Source organism: Salminus brasiliensis, chromosome 2 (assembly GCF_030463535.1).
Source record: "Salminus brasiliensis chromosome 2, fSalBra1.hap2, whole genome shotgun sequence".
NCBI classification, from domain to species: Eukaryota; Metazoa; Chordata; class Actinopteri; order Characiformes; family Bryconidae; genus Salminus; species Salminus brasiliensis.
Genome location: NC_132879.1, coordinates 42,324,243 through 42,346,724, shown reverse-complemented (window position 1 = coordinate 42,346,724; position 22,482 = coordinate 42,324,243). Strand labels below are relative to the sequence as shown.

General features: G+C 39.0%; 1 protein-coding gene across 3 annotated transcripts in view; it reads right to left on the bottom strand.

Annotated features, from left to right (window-relative positions):
• The window catches only part of grm8a (glutamate receptor, metabotropic 8a), a 262,109-nt gene that overhangs the window by 78,164 nt on the left and 161,463 nt on the right, over positions 1-22,482 (bottom strand). For all 3 annotated transcript variants that reach the window (XM_072672832.1, XM_072672833.1, XM_072672834.1), the window contains exons 4-6: positions 20,004-20,139; positions 17,793-17,947; positions 12,677-12,814 (exon numbers count right to left, since the gene is read on the bottom strand). In XM_072672832.1, coding sequence (XP_072528933.1) covers positions 12,677-12,814; positions 17,793-17,947; positions 20,004-20,139 — 429 coding nt within the window. The remainder of the gene's footprint in view (positions 1-12,676; positions 12,815-17,792; positions 17,948-20,003; positions 20,140-22,482) is intronic.

The window sequence follows — 22,482 nt, the reverse complement described above, 5'->3', positions numbered from 1 at the left end:
TAAACTCTCTTGGGCAGATAAACATATGTATATTTACACATACAATACCAATAGAATAGGACTCTGTGGAACATATTACCAATTGCATACACACACACATACACTGCCTATAGAATAGGACTCCCTGGAGCAGATGAACATATGTATACACACACATACATTGCCAATAGAATAGGACTCTGTGGAACATATTAACATATGTATACACACACACATACACTGCCAATAGAATAGGACTCCATGGAGCAGATGAACATATGTATACACACACACACACATACAATGGCAACAGAATAGGATTTTCTATTCAGAATAGGATTTTCTGGAGCAGATCAACGTATGCACACACACACACACACACTCTTGTTGTTTTATTTATATTTAGCTGAACAATATGCTTATTAGAATAATTACACATAACATTAATACAAAAGATGCTTAATCAGAACATGCTTCTAATGAAAATGTATAAGGACATATACACACAGTCAATGTTAAAAAAATGGCAAAGACCGGACAGTTGGCAGCTCTCAGTCTGATGTGTCTCTACAATTACATGTTAAAAAGCACAAGAGAAAAAAAGGTTCTTCTTTATAAGAGACCAAGTGTCTGATTTAATCTGCATCCAACATGGTTACAAAATACCTCCTTTTTCTCGCTTTGCAGAAAATAGTAAGAAAAAGAGAGCTTTTTGTTTTCCAATAGACAAAATGCAGCCATGCAGAATTGCCCTGTGAAATATTTATGGCTTCATTCCATTTAACAGAGGCATGGGACTTCCTTGAGAAGCTACAGGAAACTTAGCCATCCCTATATGGCATCACATATCACCCCGCATAAATATACAGGAAGTGTTAACGATCTGGACCGCTGTTTTCAAATTAAGCTATTGACTGATGACTGTATTGATTTGTATCACGATGAGAAGGCATGTCGGCCAAGAGCGACACTTAAGAATTTATAGGAACTAGAACTAATAGATGATCACCCCTCACTGAACCACTGCTGAACTGCTAATTGAATAAACAAAGACTTTTTGTACATTATGACAGGATTGTAACGGCTGTTTGTATTCGTGACCACATCTGTCACCCTCTCACACACACACAGTGCGCACCAGCACAAAAACACACAAACATGAGCATGCATGCAAATGCACACTCGTTGCAAGAGTGCTGTAGTACGGTAGCCTCGTCTAACTCCATTAAGGCGGGGTGGGTGGGATCGTGACCTATGCATCATCAGCACAGTAAACAATCCGCCAGGGCGGCACAGATGGAGGACCCTGGTGTCGCTGTGATGGCAGAGTGTAGCCAAGCTGTAATTAAACTGATGTGATTGCATGTAAAGAGGTGTCGCACTTCACAAACAGAAAAAAGAAGATGATGCTGAATAAATTCAGAGACTTCGAGGAGAGGAGAGTTGAACAAATGCTTCTTGTTTGTGCTCTCATTTGCCTACTACAAACGTCTCTCACCCCCTGGGAATGCATTTGTGTTCATGTTCAACCTTCATTTGTTTCCTACTATTTTACTCAACAAGGACTTAAAGACAGCAACATATCGCCACTGGCACGGGCAATATTTAATCTTCACAAAAATGTCATCAAAGAATCTTTTCTTTCCAGCAGAAAGGTGGAAGCAAAAATGGAATTGGGATGGAAAGCACCACAAATTAAAGCTTTAGCAAAAGTTCTGCCCGGAGACTCATTTACCTCAACCAATCACTAGCTTCCACCTAAAAGACCTAATAGACCTCTACTTACAGCTGAAACCTTTAACAATTTAGGACAGTCCATATGATGATATCATGTCTTTGGAAGTTTCTGGTAGGTTTATTGGCAACATCTGTTAATTAGAGACACACCTGTGGATGTATTTTAAGGCACATCTGAAACACACTGCTTCTTTGTGTAACATCATAGGAAAGTTGAAAGAAATCAGACAAGATATCAGGAAGAGAATTGTAGACTTGCACAAGTCTGGCTCATCCTTGGGTGCAATTTCTAGATATCTGAAGGTGCCTCATTCATCTGTACAAACAATTATATGCAGGTACAAACAAGATGGGAATGTCCAGCCAGTCATACCGCTCAGGAAGGAGACAGGTTCTGTGTCCCAGAGGTGTACGTGCTTTGGTCCGAAATGTGCCCAAATCAACCCAAGAACAAAAGCAAAAGACCTTGTGAAGATGCTTGCTGAAGCTGGTAATGGTAAGAGTGTGTCCTTATCCACAGTGAAACGAGTACTGTATCGACATGGGCTGAAAGGCCACTCTGCCAGGAAGAAGCCATTACTCCAAAAGAAACAAAAAAGCCAGATTAATGTTTCCAAATGCACACAGGGACAGGGACAAGACCTTAATTTTTGGAGTCCATGTCCTGTAGCTATGGTGGAAACAAAAATGTAACTGTTTGGCCATAATGACCATTTTTACGTTTGGAGGAAAAAGGGGGAGGTTTACAAACCTGAGAACACCATCCCTGTGAAACACGGGGGTGGCAGCATCATGTTGTGAGGTTGTTTTGCTGCAGGAGGGACTGGTGCACTTCACTAAATAGATGGCATCATGAGGAAGAAGCATTATGTGGAAATACTGAAGCAACATCTCAAGACATCAGCATGGAAGTTACAGCTCAGGTGCAAATGGGTCTTCTAAATGGACAATGAGCCAAAGCATACTGACAAACTGGTTACAAAGTGGCTTAAGGATAACAAAGTCAATGTTTTTCCATCACAAAGCCCTGATCTCAATCCTATTAAAAATGTATGGGCAAAGCTGAAAAGGCATATGCGCGCAAGGTGGCCTACAAACATGGCTCAGTTACACCAGTTCTGTCAGAAGGAATGGGCCAAAATTCCTGCCAACTATTGGGAGAAGCTTGTGGAAATCCAAAACATTTGACCCAAGTCATACAGTTTAAGGGCAATGGTACCAAATACTAATGAAATGTATTGAAACTTTTGACTTTGAAGAAAGTAATTACGATTGCCTTAAAAATTCACTCTCTAATTATTCTGGCATTTAGCAAATAGAAATAATTTTGCTAATCCTAATTGACCTAAAACGGGAAAGGTTTATTCTAATTTCATGTCAGACAGTGAGAAAAAAAAGCATATGTGTCTTTTTATATAGTGTATGTAAACTTCTGGTTTCAACTATACAGTCCTTATTTGCCGCTTACAGATGTTGACGTTTAGCCTTTTACCCTTCTTTTGCCCTGGGCACCATCAGCTTGGTCCTGCTTGATTGCACCACCCCTGCCTCCCAGGTACAGTAGGATGTGCAAGGTCCAGATGTTACAAGACCTGGGCCGATGACAGAGCCTATGCTAAAGACAAACATGCTTGCAAGTGTTTTTATTGTATTGCCATTATAAAAAGTGGATAATGTAACTTTTTTTAAGAAATAATGTTGTCCAACAAGCAAAATTATCTGCCAGTGGAATTTTGTGGAAGACATTTTCAGACAGATTTTATTTTGCAGTGAAAGCGCACGTTTTACTCTGTTCTAAAATGTGTGCATGAAATAAAGTTTACATTTACATTTAAGGCATTTAGCAGATGCTCTTATCCAGAGTGACTTACAAAAGTGCTTTGCTATTTACCCAAGAATAACCTCAGCTAGTTTAAATAGGCTAAAAATTCAAGTCACTGAAGTCCAGGTCAGTGTTGTCTTTTCACTGGAGGAAAAAAAGAGCTGTAAAACAGACCAATAAAAAACTTCTACTCTGTTATGTAACAGTTTTGACAATTTACACCTCCCATTGAGGAGAAGGTCAGGAGTACATAGCAAGCCAATATGGCTAAATGCTAATTCTAGGCCAACCCACAGAAGGCTACCGGGTGCTACAAGCCAATCCAGCCAATCAGCTACAATCTCTTCAGCTAGCTAATCACACACTGCGCCTAGACGACAAATAAAAGGCACAACCAGAGAACACCAACACTGCGCGAAAAGCAATGCTACTATCCGGAAAGCACTATGCTACAATAATCTAACTTGTCATAATAAAAGCAAAGATTTTTCTTCATGGGTCCACCATACATGGAAAATCTGCATGTTTTATTGGGGCAACATAACAGGGTTGTCTTTTTTGGCAGTAATATCTCCTGGACAGAGCACTAGTCCATTGCAGCGCATTACACACAAGCACTCAACAGCACACCCACACCAAGGTCCAATTTGAAATGGCCAATACTAAGCGTATTTTCGGGAGGCAGGCGAAAACCTGTGTGGTCAAAGGAAGAACACACCAAACTCCTCACAGGCCAGGGATTGAATCAACAACCATAGCCCCCTTCAGCTGCCCGACACATGAACTTTCTGCAGTGCCACCCTAAAAACTGTAAATTTATACATCAAAGAACAACTTAAAAGACATTTCAGAATAAGATTCTAAAAATGAACTAGAACAAATGAATTAAAACTGTCCAATCAGTCCCTTTGCTGAAAGAAACTCTTGTGCTGTACAAATGTGTTGAAGGTTAGGGTTAGGGACAAGAAATTCCCTTCTTAATAATATTCTCAATAATGTCACACAACTCATAACTTTATTACCATTGCTTAGAAATGTAGCCTCAATCTGGAAGTGATCTGTTTGCTACTGATATTAGTCCACAAGGACATAGCATAGGTCCCAATCAATCAGCAAGGACATGGCTATTGGACTGTTAAACTGAATGTCCCACCTGTTAAAAATAATTATTAAAACCGTCACAGCCAATCACATTTATTCCAGTGCTTTGCAGCTATATTTTCATTACAGTGAGAAAAACACTTCTTTCTGCAACAGTCTTTAGGGGGTGTGTTACTGTAATGCAAATGAGTAAAATGTATGCAATGAGTTATATTTCCAATTATATAATGTAATTGGTGAAAATTGTATGACCAGATCCCAGTGTAATTGCCTTTGTACGCATTGTGATGCATCCTTCAACCATTGTAATTATCTTCCACTCAATGTGTATTCCAGTATCAAGACTTGTCCTATTAAAGAGCATCACAAAAACGAAATTCAGAAGGCCACCACTGTTCATGAGAGAACCTGATCCAAATGGATATTTTACAGAGCTTTACAGGTTTGTATTTTCCCCTTGCTATGCTAAATGCATGCTTGTTATTAATTAACACCTACATGGCAACATTTCCTGGTGTTGAATCAACATTCATAGTGTTAAATTTGAACTCTCTCACTGTTAAGGCTCACAGTGTTTAATTAACACCGGCAAATTTGATGTGCATAAGAGCTACATGTGCTTAATTGCTTCATAAATGATTTTTCTGTTTGTATTTCCTGTAATATTTGTATCATTGTGTCTGGTAATGTTTGCATATGTTTGCATGTGAAAATAAATGTATCTTTATTTGTCTGAGTATTGTGTTAGAAGCGTGTTCTGTATGCCATGTATGTCAGCCATCATGTATGTCAAATATTTAACATCTATTTTAGGTTTCAGGGAATTCATTTTGAATTCATTCCATTCTTCGCAATTGAGGTTGCACTGAAAAAAAAAATCATAAATTATTAAATAAAAAAGTAAAATTTTAATTAGAATTAAAAATATAATTAATGCAATAGTTAGCACTGCTATTATCCAAATGGTTGGTGTCAGGAGCCAAGAGTGTGAGTTTTTTTTACTCAAAAACAGAAACTACACAGATGTTGGATTTATTAATTCGGAACACGTTCATGAGTCACCGGAGTTGAAAAATAAATAAATAAATAAACAACACATATGCTCCACAGGAAACAACCTTGCATATGGATTGTTGTCATTTTTAGAGACACAATTTCTATTGTTCTGCTAAATTCAACATTGGAAATTGACTGAGAAAGAGTCAAACCCTTAAGCTTTTAAAAAATGATCTGTTCCAAACAAGCGAAATAGAACAAAGACCCAATTCTGACTGGTCTATCCTCTTTCTGACAGTAGCAGATGGTAGCCAATAAAAAGTCAAATAAAAAAACAAACTAAGGGACACATTCATTTGACATTTGCATTAAGCAATGTTATTTGACATGCATAATTAGCTATGCTGTATACTGATTAGCCGCAACATTAAAACCACCTGCCTAGTATTGTGTAGGTCTCCCTCATGCCACCAAAACAGCTTTGACCCATCAAAGCGTGAACTTCATGAGTCACAAACAGAATTAACATTTCCAGCAATCTATGCTTCAGTAGCTTTTCATTGGAATCAAAACAGACATCATGTTGACAGTTGACCATCTAACCTTCTTTGGTGCCTTTCTGGTGGATACTAACCACTGCATACCGGGAACACCTGAACATGTCCCTGATGTTTTGATTCATTGTCTAGCATCACAATTTGGCCCTTGTCAAGTGGCTCAGATCCTTATGCTTGCTCATTTTCCTGCTCCCAACGTTACAAGAACTGAATGTTCATTTGCTGCTTATAATATTCTAATATTCTAGTATGCGTTGGAAATAATTAACATGAGAGCAATATGACAAAAGGCTTGTGACTTGTGAACAACTATATTGTCTGTAAATACTATTTTGCCACTAATTATGATCTTCTCAGCACAGTTTAGTTACTGTTTTTTATGTCAATATAACATTTTTGAAAAAAATAAATGGCAAATATATTTGCCACATTTACAATGACATCACTCTTCTCTCATACAGAATTAAATAAAAAGTAATAAAAAAGTAATTTTGAAGCATTTCTATTGGTCCATTCTTCATGAAATTGAGTGTAAAGAAGTACTGTCAGATTCAAATCACGCCAAAAAGTGTGACACGATTGAGGTACACACACCCTAAATTTAACTTCCAAAGCTTATGGCATGAAGTTGCCCACTTATTTCTCCCTTTCTCCCTCATATACAATGTTTCACCCACACACAATGTCCAGAGGCAGTGCTGAGTCAGCAGTTTGTCATGCTTCCCCGTTGCTGCACAGCTGTCGACAGGTGCAGATAGAAATGCTTGTGCGCCTCCTCTTGTTGTACCACTAAAGAGCTCCATCATGGCCCGATTTTCCAAATCGATTCTGACTGCCACGTAGCTCCGGCTCCCCCACCTGAAATAATGTGCTGCAAAACAACCAGGTGGGATATCGACAGGCCGAGAAAAAAAAAACACAACACTTTCATCGGTGCCTTGAGGCAGCCAAATTAGAGCTGCCTAATTCAAAACCTAGCTTCTCTCTATAGTTCAACCACCTCAACAGATCTAACAATCTCCTGCACACTCAGGTTCCAGTGACTTTTCTTTAGAGAAGCTCAGTGCTAACAGATTGACATTTTTCTGTATCATATTCCTTGCCTAGGAGAACCCTGGACCTGTATAATGCAGGCACTGTGCGCATGTTTAACTAAGGAATGGGTAATTGATGGGCTTGCCCTGCAGGTATTATGTAGGGTGGGTAGGAAGCAGAGATAAGAGGAGAGTACAGGAGAAGGAATAGAAAAGAGGGGGGGGGGGGGAGGAAAATGGGAGGGAAGGTAAAGAGAAAAGCTGAAACAGAACAAGGAAAAGGAGGCAAAGGAGAAGGGAAAGGAAATTAAAAAAAGGAATGAAGAAGAAGCAAGGAATGAAAATGAGGAAAAGGATAAGGGAGAGCAAATGAAGGAAGGCAGGATGAAGAAAAGGCAGAAACAGGAGCAAGAAAAGGAATAAGGAGGGCAATGAAAAAAGAAAGGAAAGGCAGAATGTAGAAATGAAAAAAGAAGGAGGAAAAAAAATGGAGGACGAACGGATGTAGTATAGTGAAATAAATGAAGAAAGAAAGAAGATGAAGTAAGAGGGGGAGGGAAGAAGGGAAGTAGAAAAGGCAGAAATGGAAAAGGAGAAATTAGAAAAAAGAAAGTGAGCAATGACTGCTTAAATAAAGAAGGAGGAAGAAAGATGGACTGGAGGAGAGGAAAGTAAGAAGAAAGGAAAAGCAGGGTGTGAAAATGAAAGAGGAGGAGGGGCAGATTAAGAAAAGAATAGGAAAGCAGAAACAAGAAAGAAAGAAAAGTCTCAATGTGGAAATTAAGGAGGAACAAAAGCAAGGAAAACTTGAAAGATTTAAAAAATTGGAGAAGACAGAAGAAAGAAAAAGAGGAGGAAAGGCATAATGTGTAAATAAAGAAGGCGGAAGAAGGGGGAAATGAAATAAGAGGAAGTGGAAAAGTGGAAACAGGAAAGAAAGACACAGGATAAAGACACCGAAATGCACAAAATGGAAATAAAGGTGGAAGAAACACAGTGGGAAAAAGAAAAGGAAAGGAGGAAGGGAGAGAAGACAGGGGACAAGGGAAAGAAGAAAAGAAAAGATGAAAGCTGGCTGAGAGTTGATGAAGCGGTGATGTGATGGTGTCACACTGTCACACCGCGAGGAGAAACAATCGCACAGGAGTCGCCGAAGACAGCTATCAGCACAGCTGTGGAACCAGTGTATGTGTGTGTGTGCGTGTGTGAGCACACGTTCATGCGGGGGAGTGCTGCGGTGCAGTAATTATTTTCATTACGTCAAGCGCTTGCTGTCAGAGGGGTGGCTGTTTGCTCAGATGAAAGCAGAGGGTTGAACTCTAAGCTTACACACACACACACACATACAAAATACTGCTGCACAGCTCTAAAACCCTGTCACCATCCCAACAGAGTCCCAACAGACTTAAGCTCCGAATTAAAGACACTCATTGGCTGATACAGATCTAATCAAATTGATCACAACATTAACACTGCTTTAATCTTTAGACATACTCATACAATCAGACTCATACGTTTACATTGCACATTGTTGCACATTATTTAAACAGAAGATGTTGGAATCATTGCTTTGAGGTTCTGCTCCATATTGACATGATTGCATCACGCAGTTCCTGCAGATTTTTTAGATGCACTTTCATGCTGTGAATCTCCTGTTTGACCACATCCCAAACAGATTCAGGGCTGGTGACTGAGAAGGCCACTGAAAAATGTATTGTCATGTTCATGAAACCTGTTTGAAATAACCTGCTTCATGGCATTATTGTGCTGTAAATAATAAACGGCAACCGTGAAGAAATGCACACAGTCAGCAACAATATTCAAAATGGTTGTGGCATTCAAGATTGATTGATGACTGACTGGTGTTATCAGGCCTAAAGAAAACTTCCCCCACACCACAACACCACCTCCACCAGCCTGCACTTTTGACACAAGGCAAGTTAGATTCATGGATTCACGCTAATGGCTAAATACCATCTGTGTCCCTTAGGAGAAATCAAAATTCATCAGACCAGGCTTTGCTTTCCCAGTTTTCAACTGTCCAGTTTTGGAGAACCTGTGCTCACTACAGTTTCTTGTTCCTGGATGACAGAATTGGAGCCCATTCACTACAAACATAATTAAAAATAAAGAGTCAAAAACTATTAATGATAACTATAAAAGTGCATTTCCTGAATGAAACGCAGAATAGTTGTTCAGCTTAAGAGGTTCCCACTTCCAGGTTGTTGCTATGTGGTTGTTACGGTATTCCAGGTGTTAGGTGGTTGCTATGGTGTTGCTAGTTGCTTACTATGGTTTCCCAGGTAGTTGCTAAAAGTGCTTGCTATATGGGTGCTATTGTGTTGCAAGGAGGCTGCGATGGTATTTCAGGCAAGTGCTATAGTTCTGTTTAATGCTCGCTAAGGTGTTGCTAGGTGGTTGCTAGACAGAGTGCTGCAGTTTTAGTGTCATAACAAATATCAGCACGGTTAGGGCCCTTCTCAACCAATCAGATTGTGAGGTTGGCATTAACTGTTGCATAACTATGCATTTGCAAAATTTGTCATACATCTAAAGAATAAAGTGACTTGGTGATAAAACACTTCTGTCTTAGAGTCTGTGGGAAATCTGAGTGCCTTTGGCTATAGCTGGAGGAAGGGAGCGTGTAGGCCCACGGCTTTTGTCTCACAACAGTGAACATGGAGATGCGTCCTTACTTAAGCTGCTATTTTTAGCAGGAGTGGTAGCTGTTAAAAGTCACACCACAAACAGTGCAACTAATGCTAACCTAGGGGCTCCATGCTGCTCTTTTTCCTGTTTTTTTTTTTTTTGTTGTTGTTGTTTTCTCTCCATACTCAGACACCACTGACACACCGGGGTCTTTTGATGTTTGCTAAACGCTTTCATGGCTGCATTGTTTTGGCTGAGCCGTGTTTGTCTGACCCCGTATCTCGCAGCTCATTTAGTTTTGCGCAAGGATGCAGAGCACTTTTTCTGTCTCTGTCACACAGGGCTAGGGGTCTGGCAGCGCGGAAGCTGGTTCAGGTAGATAAAATCCCCCTCGCCCCCTCCTCTCACTCTGCGTGTGTGCTTGTGTGAGTGTGTGTGTGTGTTTGTGTCACACACTCTCTCCTGCAAGCACTTTGCTCTCAAATTAGCTCAGTGACTCATGACGGATGCACTCGCTCACGCTCTCTCTCTCTCTCTCTCTCTCTCTCTCTCTCTCTTTCTCTCTGTATGTGTGTGTGGCCTGGAAAGACAGCTATAGCCCCCCATCGGCCTGTTGACTCTGCTGCTTTTACTGACTGCCCTCAGGCATGCTGTTCCACAGTACTGAACAGCGGCCAGGAGTGGAGGAAGGAGTGACAAGAGATTCTGGCTTTTAAAGCTACCTTTGCTGCTAGAAGGGCCATGGTTTGGTGCTCTTTTTGTATGCATGATTTTGTGTACTTACCTGGAGTGGTCACTGCCTCTTAAATGTGACGTCCTCAGCAGTGTTGTGGCAAGCTAAGCTACCAGTTATAAAAAGTAAGCTACCCCTCACAAAAAATGCAGCATGGGCCAAAATTAGCAAGATGCTACCTCAGGACCGTGCCTTATTCCTAGCACGTTAAGCAACGTTTTTAAGAGTTCTAGGAAAGTTACCTTGTAATGACACAGAAATAATATTCCAGGAACGTTGTAAAACAAGTGGTGTAACAATGGCTTGCATCACAACGTCATTGGAGCATTTCTCAAACACCAGTTAGACAAATACTAATGCTAAGGAAACGTTTGAGATAACATTCTCAAATCTGATCATCATAATGATATCACACTGACAATGCATATTAAATGACATAAATGTTTTCCAAAAATTGTTTTCTTAAAACATGGTGCATTCATGTTGCTTGCCATCAGCAGCCAGAGCCAGAGAGAGCACAATTGGCCTTGACCTCCAGGGTGGGTAGGTTTCCTCTCTCCCCACATCACTTCAGTGTGATGCTGGCTTAAACAGGTGTCTGCTAGCCAAAGCATCAGAGCTGTGTACCCAGTACTTTCCTTCAAGCACATTAGTTGCCCGATAATGTTGTATTGACAGCCGTTCAAAACCAGGAGCTGACTGGTTGCACATGTGTCAGGTAGTGTTCCTTTGTCAGGAACATTATATGCAATAGGGGGAGAGTACTAAGAAGTGGGTTGTGTAATTGACTACATAAAATTGGGTAGGAACATCAATTGTATTTAAATGGAATACATTTTTTTCTGAATTTACACTGATAATAAAAAAGCTTTAAATGATTGATGCCTACCACATGTGGAGAGCCCATACTGAATTGTGAGACAAAAAGAAAAAATGTAAGTTAAATAAACAGAAAGCTGTGTGTGTGCATTTAAACACCTGTCTCAGCAATGGGTACAGCTTAAAGAAGCTGAATGCATTTATTAGAAGGGGTGTCCACAAACATTTGGACATATAGTGTAATTATGTAACTCGATACATTTGAAGCCCACAACAGGGCATACAAAAACATGTTCTTTACTTTCTAAAGCAGGATTACTGTAACTTCTGCTCAGATGATATGAACGTGTCCGTCTTTTATCAGTGCAGCTGACCGTCAGCATTCTGTTAACCTGCCCAGGCTTCTTTTGTGAGAACAGAATATTCAGTTACAGAGAATATGAAGAGTAAGCCAGAACAAATCTGTTTGCAGCAGCCAGTGATGTTCAACTGGCAGTCTTTTCTTTGGCAGCATTTTACGGGCACACATTTTAATGATGGCAACTGGTCAACTGGAGTGATTGTGGAGCTACATTCATATGTTCTCTAAAGCTCTGTGCTTTCTTTAGATGTTTATGGTTTTAATGCTCCTGTTCCAACTTCTGGTGTTGTCAAAGAATGCTTAAGAGGCATCTAATGCGACATAAAACACTAATTCTCACAAGTTAGCACACTTTCACTGACTACTCTAAAAACAGGAATGAGTGATGAATGTTGGGCCCTTTCAACTCAATTTTCAGTTTTGACTTATGCAATGCAGGGTCTATATAGTTTTTCTGATTTCTGGGCACCCTAGTGTCAGTTGTGGGCTAAAACACTAGTGATGTGGTGAAAATAAGGATAAGATTCTAATTAAAAATATATATGTATATGTCTCCGACATATATTTATATGGCCGACAGGGTCTGGGGAAGTCCATAGCGCGTGTCCCCTAGTTGAAAGCTTAGAGAAGAATACACACTGTTCTTGGAGCACGCTTATGCAAGAGGACTGGCAGCCTAACGGAGAACCTGTCATTTCACGACAGGGGAAAGCGTGTTCCACACATCCTGGCCTCCATTCAAGAAGCTTTCACTTCATCTCTCTTTTCGTTACAGCTTCTTCAGACATGAAAGCCTTATAGAACATCAGAGGCAGCAAGCCTGTGAGCACAGCAGGATGGCTGGAGTGGACCAGTTCCTTTGGTTAGCTTGTCTGTCTATTGTCTTACCTGTGCACTTTTTCGGGCTTCCCGGTCTTTTGCCATGCATGCCAAGCTTGCAGTTGAAGTTCTCCTCCCAGAATTCCGCAAACCACACATTCCTCCTGTTGTTGGAGAGTGAGCGGCTTCGGAAGTAGCGGTCAAAGGCTGTGGAGAGAGGAGAGTGGGTGTTACTTCACTGCAAAGATAACATTTAATGTCACTAAATTAACTGAGTGGACTGGAAAGTAATCACTTTAAGTCAGATCCATACAACTTTATATACAACATTAATCTGGGAGTACCTCTGTCGCAACAAGCAATTAGGCACGCTACCCTTGCTCAGCGCTGTAATATATCACTTACCTTTACTGAGTTTGGCAACTTGCCAAAGCAATATGATTTTGATATAGGTCCCTGGACAAATGTTTTATTTTTTTTTTCATTCCCATGTCTGCCATTAGCAGTGCAACTTGGCATTAGCATATGGTGATCTCTGTACTAGGACAGTGGAAAAGTTTGAATTTACACATTTTATCCAATATGAAGATGAGGATAGAATACAGAATATTGTGTAGTCTTTGCTTTGTCTTTGTTGTGCAATTCTTTTGGAGAGATAAATTATTTTGTATTTTAGGTTACCAGTAATACCAGCTTCACAATGGCTGCTACTGCTGTTTAGCTATCTTTAATACACTGTATACAAACCTAAATAAAAAAATACTTCAGGTATCAGACTTGTCTTAGGTTTTTGGTTACATTTAGGGTAATGGGATAGTAGGGAAGTTTCACTTTTGGCCAACCATCATGTTTCCCAGGTAGTATACTTTGAAGAAATATTTTTAATTTTTAATTGACTTCAATTACTTTTCCCTACTTTTCCCTACTTTTTAATTGACTTCAAATTTAACAGTTTATTTCTGACACTAGTGCTTTATATTATCCCAAAGTACAAGTACAGTTCCACAGGACATTGACAAATACAACAAACTAGTGATGAGACTGGCTATTAAAATGTATATATATATATATATATATATATATATATATATATATATATATATATATATATATATATACAAACTCATGCTTTAAACCATACTACAGAGGAACATGATTATGTTTAGCAAGCCCAGCAGACTGCTAATGAGCCAATGTCTGCATGTCTCAAGCTTCAACGTTTACAGCTGCTGTAATAAGCATCAATGTCTCTGGGAATTGAACGAACAATGCTGTTAATACTAACATAACCCAGAGGAATTTATAAAGAGGCTAAAGTTAGCACAGTGATAAAACAAAAAACACATTTACATAAATAGTGTTGTTTTCAATGATTTCACAACCAAAATGTCCCTTACTGGAATATCTCATGTTTTATTTTTGTTGGCACAGGTTCCAAGAATCCAGAGGAAAGATCTGAGATCTAACTGTGAGACAATTTAGGTCTTACTATTTGAAACTGAGCAGCAAGAATGACCATCACTAACTCTCTCAAACATACTGTAAACAAAAATATACCATGTTTATGTGGGTAGGTACACTGATGTGTGTGTGTGTGTGGGGGGGGGTGTAATCACAGTTCATAAATATGTAATATAGGGTAGACTCTGATTCGTTTTAGTCAAATAGTGTTATTTATGTGATTAGTGCTATCTATGAAGACGGTGTAAAGCGTAAAATGTGTTTATGGGGCAGTTTATGGGACAATTTAAAGCTTTATATATATATATTTTTTTTTATTAAAAGCTTATAATTGTCTCATCTGGCTATAAAACAAAATGTACTCTTCCCAACACTATTTACAAATGTGTAAGTTCTTGTTTTTGGTGATGATGAGGGCCTTTTTGGGAAGTTGCTGTGAACAGCACATTGTCTAGAGAATGCTGGTGATTTCTCAGCTTTAGACACTCAGGGTTCTTTTCCACATCTCATACCCTTTTTCTATCATCAACTGCAGTTGCTTTCCTCAGCCTGCATTCTCATAAGTAACTTCGTTTACCAGTGGTTTCTTTCTTTTCCAGATATTACACAGCATGAATTTTGCTATGCCCAGTGCCTGCGCTCTCACTCTAATTGACTTCTTAAAGCATCTCAATTGCTTGCTGTTCTTTTGCAGACAGTTATTGACTTTCCATATTGCTTTACGCTTCTTGACTCCAAAGGCTGATACTGAAGGCAAGAGCTAAGGCTTAAAATGAAGAATAAATGGCACTGCAAAAACACTGCTTTGTGTGTTCAGTCACTATTACTGGAAGCATCAACCAATGAATTAATCAATGATTCCTATTTAGCTCTAGGATATGGAATGAATATAGAGATAGAATTATGCCATTAGAACCATGAATTTGAACTTGAATGCTAAAGTTTTCAATACTAACTCATAGCTGTGTTGGAAGTTTTGGAAGAGCAATCTAAAAGCTAAAACTAGATTTCACAATTGGTGATATATAATCTGAAATTCAATTTCAAATTGCGCTAAAAAGAGTTTCTAGCAATTAATGCTCAAAATCAAAATCAGATCGGACAGTTTAGGTTTTAATATAAAACGGTGTATTAGCACATTACAAAACCAAATCTATTAAAATATGTGGGAAATCAAACTTGTGTCGTTTTGGACTTGTGTAGCAGATTACACACTGAATCAGAGTGTGAGTGATGCACATTTGACTAACCATTTGGGTCCGTTTACAAGCATGTACAGGTTTTTTCACACCACAGAGTCTAAAAATGTACCCCCTCCATTAGCGGGAATAGGCTTTACTTGTAATTGCCATGATAATCTTTAATTTGCAAAAGGATTATAAAAAGGTGAATGTGGATATATTAGGGGGGTTGCATATTTTCCTAATATTCTGTTTATCCTTTTTGTAAATGTGTGATTATTTCACTCTGGCACAATAACAAATTTGGTCAATGATCTGTCTCTAAACCTTTGCATCTATTGTTAAGGAATCAGCTACAGTACATATAGTGTTCTGCCAGTCTTCTGCTGAGGTTTTACTGCGACTGTTCATGCTTCCTAGATTAAAGTACTAACTCCCTGCATTAAATAAAGGGCAATGTGTTCTGTACCATTTAACTGAATGGTAAACCTCTAATCAGTTTTGGCTTTGATAATCTTTTACACAGCTGGTCTATAACTCCCTTATCTAGCTTATGCTGAGCAAACAAGTGTGCATCATAGCCAATAAGACTCAAATTATTCACACATTACTGATATTTTACATTATTTTGTACACTCACACATTAACCTTCACCCATCCCGGTTACTGTTTTGGGCATGGTTTTCCGGAAGAGGGGTTTACTACACCAATAAAATGGCCTGACTAAAGGATTACTATATTAAAGTAATTTAACCTGATGGCTTTAAGTTACTTTTGGATTTCTTGTCTTTTTAAAGACATATATTTAAATGAATTCAATAAAAGAAAACTCATATAACATATGACACCAAATACCAAACAATCTCATGTCCACATCAAATGAAACAAATGAGAAAGATCCCTTGTCCACCACATTATGTATGCTATTACTGCTGGAACAAAGCCTCATCTCCTAATATTCCTTAAATAAATAAATATTCTTACATGTATATGTAAATAGAAAAATTAAAACATGTAAAAAATATGTCAAAAGAAAAATGACTTTATTTCAGTTTAATATTATATTTTTGGTCCATATTGGGTCCATTCATCATGACATGTTCATCTAAAGTGGTCTTAATTGTTTATTCTGGTCTGGTTTGCTGGTGTAAGCAGGTTTTAGGTTATGCAATAAATATATTTTGAATATTTACTGCTGAAAGGCCTCATTTACACTGGACAGTGATATTGCTTTTTTCCATTTGTGCATGCATTTTTACAGCATGCCAGGGAAGGCAAACTCAAGGTTCTACACGGGGGGGTGGGAGGATGGGTGCTGTTACACTCAACTAGCTTCATGTGTGTCATTAAAAAGACGAACAACAACAAAACAGCACCACCTCACAAAAACACACTCTCTCCCTCACTCACAAGTTATGATCTTTTTTAAGTTTTATGTAATCCTGCTTGTAATCACACTTTTAAAATGTACCTGTAATATAAATGCCTACTTCATTGTAACTATAATGTATTAGTTACTGTTTTCTGTATCCTGATTACTTGGCATTGGCATTACATATAATACGTCACTACCCAACCATAAAAAAGGTCGGGGACATAATTTTAATAGAATTTGGCAGAGATGCATATGAGTCACAGTAATTAAGAACAAAATTAAGCATACCATATGCATGGCTACTGTCAAGGTCTTCAAGCCTTCAATTATACATTTATTACATTAATTACATTCATTAAACTCAATACAAATGACATGATGGTCGCTTTGCTAAATAACAGAAGAAATACCATGACTATTGCTGCCTTGCTTAGCATTTTTCCCATTCTTCTTAAAAGTACAACAGTTTTTCAAACCAGAAAGCCTAATCAGTTATTAATTTGTATGGGAAATCCAATCAGGACCCAAGCCAGTCATGCCAAGTTTTATTTTATTACAGCTGTAAAAGTTTTCATTCGATTTAAATTATCAGTCAACCTCACTTCGAAAGATGGGATTTTATCTTCTTTCACTTCATCAAATGAAGGCCTGTTGGTAGGGTTTGAACACATTAAGGGCTTAGCCCCAATGTTGTGTACATGTGCCTTATTATTTTTCTAGGTAGCAGCAGTGTGGTTCCATTCACACAACTGTCAATCAATCTCGAGCCACACAGTCCAACAAATCTTTCCTTATTGCCAGAACAACAGGATGCTAAAAAAGGACTAATGACCACCTGAAATTTTAGTTCATTCATTTAATTGAATGAAGCTTGTTTTTAAACTGCTTCACATCTTAAATGCTGAATGTAGCTTTTTGAGCCAACGTTGCTAATTTTAATAAGCCTACATGAACCTCTCCATAATGACTGGCAGAATGACATATTGCTTTAATTTAACAGTGGCAGGTACTGGTTAAGGCTCACTTAGAAACCGTTTACATGATTCGCTAAAGCATCAGGCCAGAAACAGACTTATATAAAAAATTGGCAGTACAAACAGTGCACAAACATGGACGCTATGTTGACTGTTGTTTGCTTCTTCAGTAGACCAGCGGCTTATTTTCTTACCTTCTACCGAAGCTCGTTTGGGCAGGATAGTAATAGCTCCTTCAGCCACCTGCTCTTGCTGGATCACCGGACTGATTTTGGAACCCCAGCTGTCTGATCCCACCCACAGGAAGTGCCCAGTCTGGTTGCTCCTTTTGGCAGCATCCAGGACTCGTCTGCAAAGGTAAAAAGAGATAAAACTGAAAGAGAAAATTCCCCACACTTATAGGAATGCACTTTTTTTTTTTTATCTATAATCCATTTATGAAAAGCAATGAATAGAAAAAGGTTAAACTGCAGGATGTCATGTTAGAATCTTGCCAAGGAAGTGTTACACCATGTGTTTATACGCTCTTTTTAAAATAGCAGTGGAGTTTCAAGCTGGCTGGGGTTGAACCCTGCTCTCTAACGCATGGCGTGGTGGTATTATTCACTATGCTTCATTTTAATTGGACTAATTCTGTGTGCAATTCCAGTACATTTAAAAGTACTATTAATACTAAACAGAAGACAAAATGCACAAGGATGACATAGATATAAATATATGTTTTTAAATTAACCTCCATCCCTCTCACCCTCAGTTGGTGTATCAACAAAGTTTACAAAAGAAACAAAGGATAAACAGCATTAATCAAACATAACTTACACACATATACACATGCACATGCACACATATATACATACATACATACATTAACACACAAGCATACACATGCATATATAAACAAAATTATTATTGTAATAAAGAGTAAAGAGTTAGCAGTTCACTAATGTTACAGGCATGTTTTCTCACATCTCGATCGTAAAGGCCTTAGCTTTGTGTATTCTAGTACTAGAGACCTCCATTACCAAATGCAATAACCACTTTCTCGTATGTAATACATGAGAAGATAACCAGTGCTGAGCTACCAAACCAGCAAGTACAATTTTGCAGTTTCTAACTGGGCTGTAGATCATCATTAAGGAGCAATAAAGCTGGTTGTCGGGGAATGTCCAAAATTTCCAAAAAGAAGACCCTTTCAGGCACTTTTAAACCATATGTTTCAAAGAAGCAAGTACCCCTAGTCAGCACTGCTTACAGTTAGAATGTCATCACTATTTAAGATGAAATACTTAAAGTAGTGTCCAGTATGCTCTATGACAGAGCTTAAAATGAATCATTTGGTAATTAGGATTTTTGACACTCAATCAACAGTATTAGCATCAAGTAACAAATCTTGTTCCTGCTGATTTTTATACTAAGACAAGAAGGACATGAGTCTTTCAGTCAAGAAATAATAAGAAATATATATTTTAAAAACTACAGGGCCCACCACCACTAACAAACCAATGCATCACTACAGTGCAGTGCAGGCCTAAAATAGGCTGCAAAATTATCAGTTGTAATTATTGGCTGTAATTCCAACATTAGATCAATTATAATTACTTTTTCCTATTTAAAGCCAAATAATGCACCAGCCGCAGATATGCTGCACATCCCTGAGCATAAACAGCTCCAACCCTAAAGATCATACATTCTGTAGAATAAAAGTGCACTCACTTCCTCGCTCACTCCCAAGATGAAGAAGACCTAAGAAGTCTTATCTCTCTGGTCCCCTCTGTGGAAGAGTAGACTCTAAAGCACCTAACAAAGCCCTACGCAGCTCTACCTGACAGAGTGGATTACATAAGCAGCTCAGGGGAGCTTCACAGGCCATGGTGAAACCAAACGGCAAAGGATATCAGAACGCTCCCTGGCTCCAGCCACAGGAGGGCCTCGCTTCTCGCCCAGCCCTTTGGTTTAGTTTTTACCTCACTCTGTGCCTAGGTGCAGTCCTCGTGGACTAGATACAAGTGGCCATTTAGATAAAGAGGGGACTTGAGTAATGGCCACTAGGAGATAGGGCACTCAAGGAGAGAGGTGCAGCATTAATGGAGGCATTGTTATCTCTTGTTTTTTTTCTACTCCACTTCCTCTATCTCTTCATATCTTTCCTCTGCTCTTCCTGCAACTCTCTCTCTCTCTCTCTCTCTCTCTCCCTCCACTTTTCTCTCTCTCACTTTCACTCAACCACATGCACAAAGTCTTCTTTCCTCCACTGTTTCTGTCTGCCTGCATTTCTTCCTCTCTGTAGTGCTCTTCTCTCTTTTTTTAAAGCAGGAAAAAACTGAACTCTTTTGCACAAACAGCTTAAAGGCAGTGGGAACAAGTTGTAAAAGCTTTGTCTGATTTTGAGAAAGAAGGGAACGCACCTGATGTCGTCTTCATTTGCGAACATGATAATGGCACGGGCATTGGGGGTCTCCAGCAGACGAACAATAATCTTGTCAAATTCTCCTGGTCTCGGCTCCCGAGGGATCTTTAGTGACTGAGCAATGCAAACCCCACCTGAGAGAGAGAGAAAGAGAGAATCATTGACCAATAAAACAGCAACGAATTACACGCCCTTGGTACAGGTGAAAACAGGGTTCAACAGTTTAAACTGAGCTTAATCATTCAAATAGATCGTCAGTCATTTTACTGCTAATGTCTAAATGACTCATCCTGAACTTAACAGAGTAAAATTACACAAACAGGGCTTGACAGGCAATACTGAGCTGGACAGTGTCGTATATCATTTTTGATGTACACCATAATATCTGGCTGTCCTCCCCTGGGGCCAGTATTATACCATTAGTGTCCTGCGTTGGGATGAATGATAGACCTCCTACTGCCTCGATCAGAACCCTTTCACAGTTACAGTCCATTTAATGAGCATCTGCGTGTACTTCAGAGCCCTGACTCAATATGTGTAATCAGGAATGCCGTTCTTCAGACATTCTGTCCCAACAACAAAAGGCAATTAGCCCTAATTAATGTCTGGTTCGAGACTAATCACCAATCTGCTACACATGTACCACCCCAGTCTCTTCCCAGCTCTTGGCATTTATTAAGTGATTTTTCAGAGCGGCCATAGTAAACGTGCCCATGCCAAGGGCTCATTCTTATTAACAGTATGCTGAAATGTAGACACTGTTAAAAGTTTCAACACTGTAAATGTGGACATTGTTAAAGTTTAAAAAAATCCAAATTGTTTCAAATAGTCCAAATAAAATTCCCAGTCCATATTTTGTGAATTTCTTGTTTTTGTAATCAAACAATTAACACATTTGCATATCTCCACCTTTTTAGCTTACAGCATTCTAGCCCCCTCACACTCATGTTGAAGTTATAAGGAGTGTTTCTGCCCAGGCTGCTTTTTGTGCGAAGCACAATACAGGGCAGCCAATCAGAACATCAAATGTCCAGAAGATCAAATGTTTAAATGTGTAATATATATATACATATATAAGGTTTTTGTGGGGTGATGTAGACAGCAGTTATGCAAGCAGCTTTCATCACAAACTCATTACGAAGATTGACAAACAACTACGTCCATTAGGGGGCGAGTCAGAGCTAAACATTCCCTAGCGACACGAGAATGCCTTACTTCATTACCACTTTAGTTAACCACCACAAAATATGGACAATGAAGAACTAAAGAAGCTGTAGTACTGTTTAACCCAACAAAACAGACAGAGCCGTTGTCTTATATCACACTCCGTTATACTGCTTCCCCTGTTTATGCAGGTATTTCTGCCCACTAGATGAGGGATTTAGCATTTTGATTAGAATTTTTGATCATTTATATGATTCATAATTCATAACTTTGTACTGATTTTGATACATAAATAACATAAGTGCCTCCAGGAAAAACTTAAATTCAAGAAAATTCTAGGTTATGGGCCCTAGACTTCAACAGTCAGACTTCCCTTTAAAATGTCTTAACACTTTGTCATGTATGTTCAACAAGCAAGTGACACCAATCAAAAGGCGTGTGTCAATGTTCATTTAGGTCAGCGGATGTTTTGGTTTCTCCAAGTGAGTCATCTACTCATTCAAAGGATTCTGAATGCCGGTCGAATGACAGAGACGTCCCTTGTGCTTTCATCAATGTCTGATTGTCGTGACATGGCTCTCCCTCACTGCCTGACAGTTTCTCTTGATCCGCAAAGATTCTGAATAAAGCTTCCGTGTGTGGGAAACATGAAAACATATCAAAGGCAAAGACAGTTAGCCACCCACAGCTTTTGTGGTGTTCAAAAACATTACAGCCTTCTCACATTTTGTTTAGTCTGGATTGTTTTACCATGCTCTTTTACATTGGCGAGAGCTGAAATGAGCCCTTTTATCCTTTTTTTTTTTTTTTTTTTGGAAAATGTCGCCTGACTACACAACAAAGGCTGCTGAAAGCACTGGCTGTGTGTAAAGCTTGTGTCCTGGTTGCATGGGCAGACATCAGCATTGCAGCATGTTGCAGAGGGGAAGCTGCAAGGCTTTGACTTGAAGTGAATGGTGCTGAGAGAACAGCCCCACCTGCTGGTAAATGACGCAGTAGCCTTTAGGTAATGTCAGCACTGTTTGCACTTTAAGAAATAAATAAATAAATAACAAAACACAGTAGACAATAGTCTAACTCTCTGTTTGGAGGGTTCAAATTCTTCAATCTGACTCAATCTACAGTAATGCAGAACAGATACCAAGGTTACAGTGTTAAAGATCAGTGCACATAAGGTGCCTCATTGCAACATAAAATATAAGATCAGATCAGACTCGTCACATATGAGCCCATATGGGCCTATCCTAACAAAATCATATGTTTTGGGAATGAGAAAACAAAAGTTTGATGACCCACGTGAACCTTCTCATCTC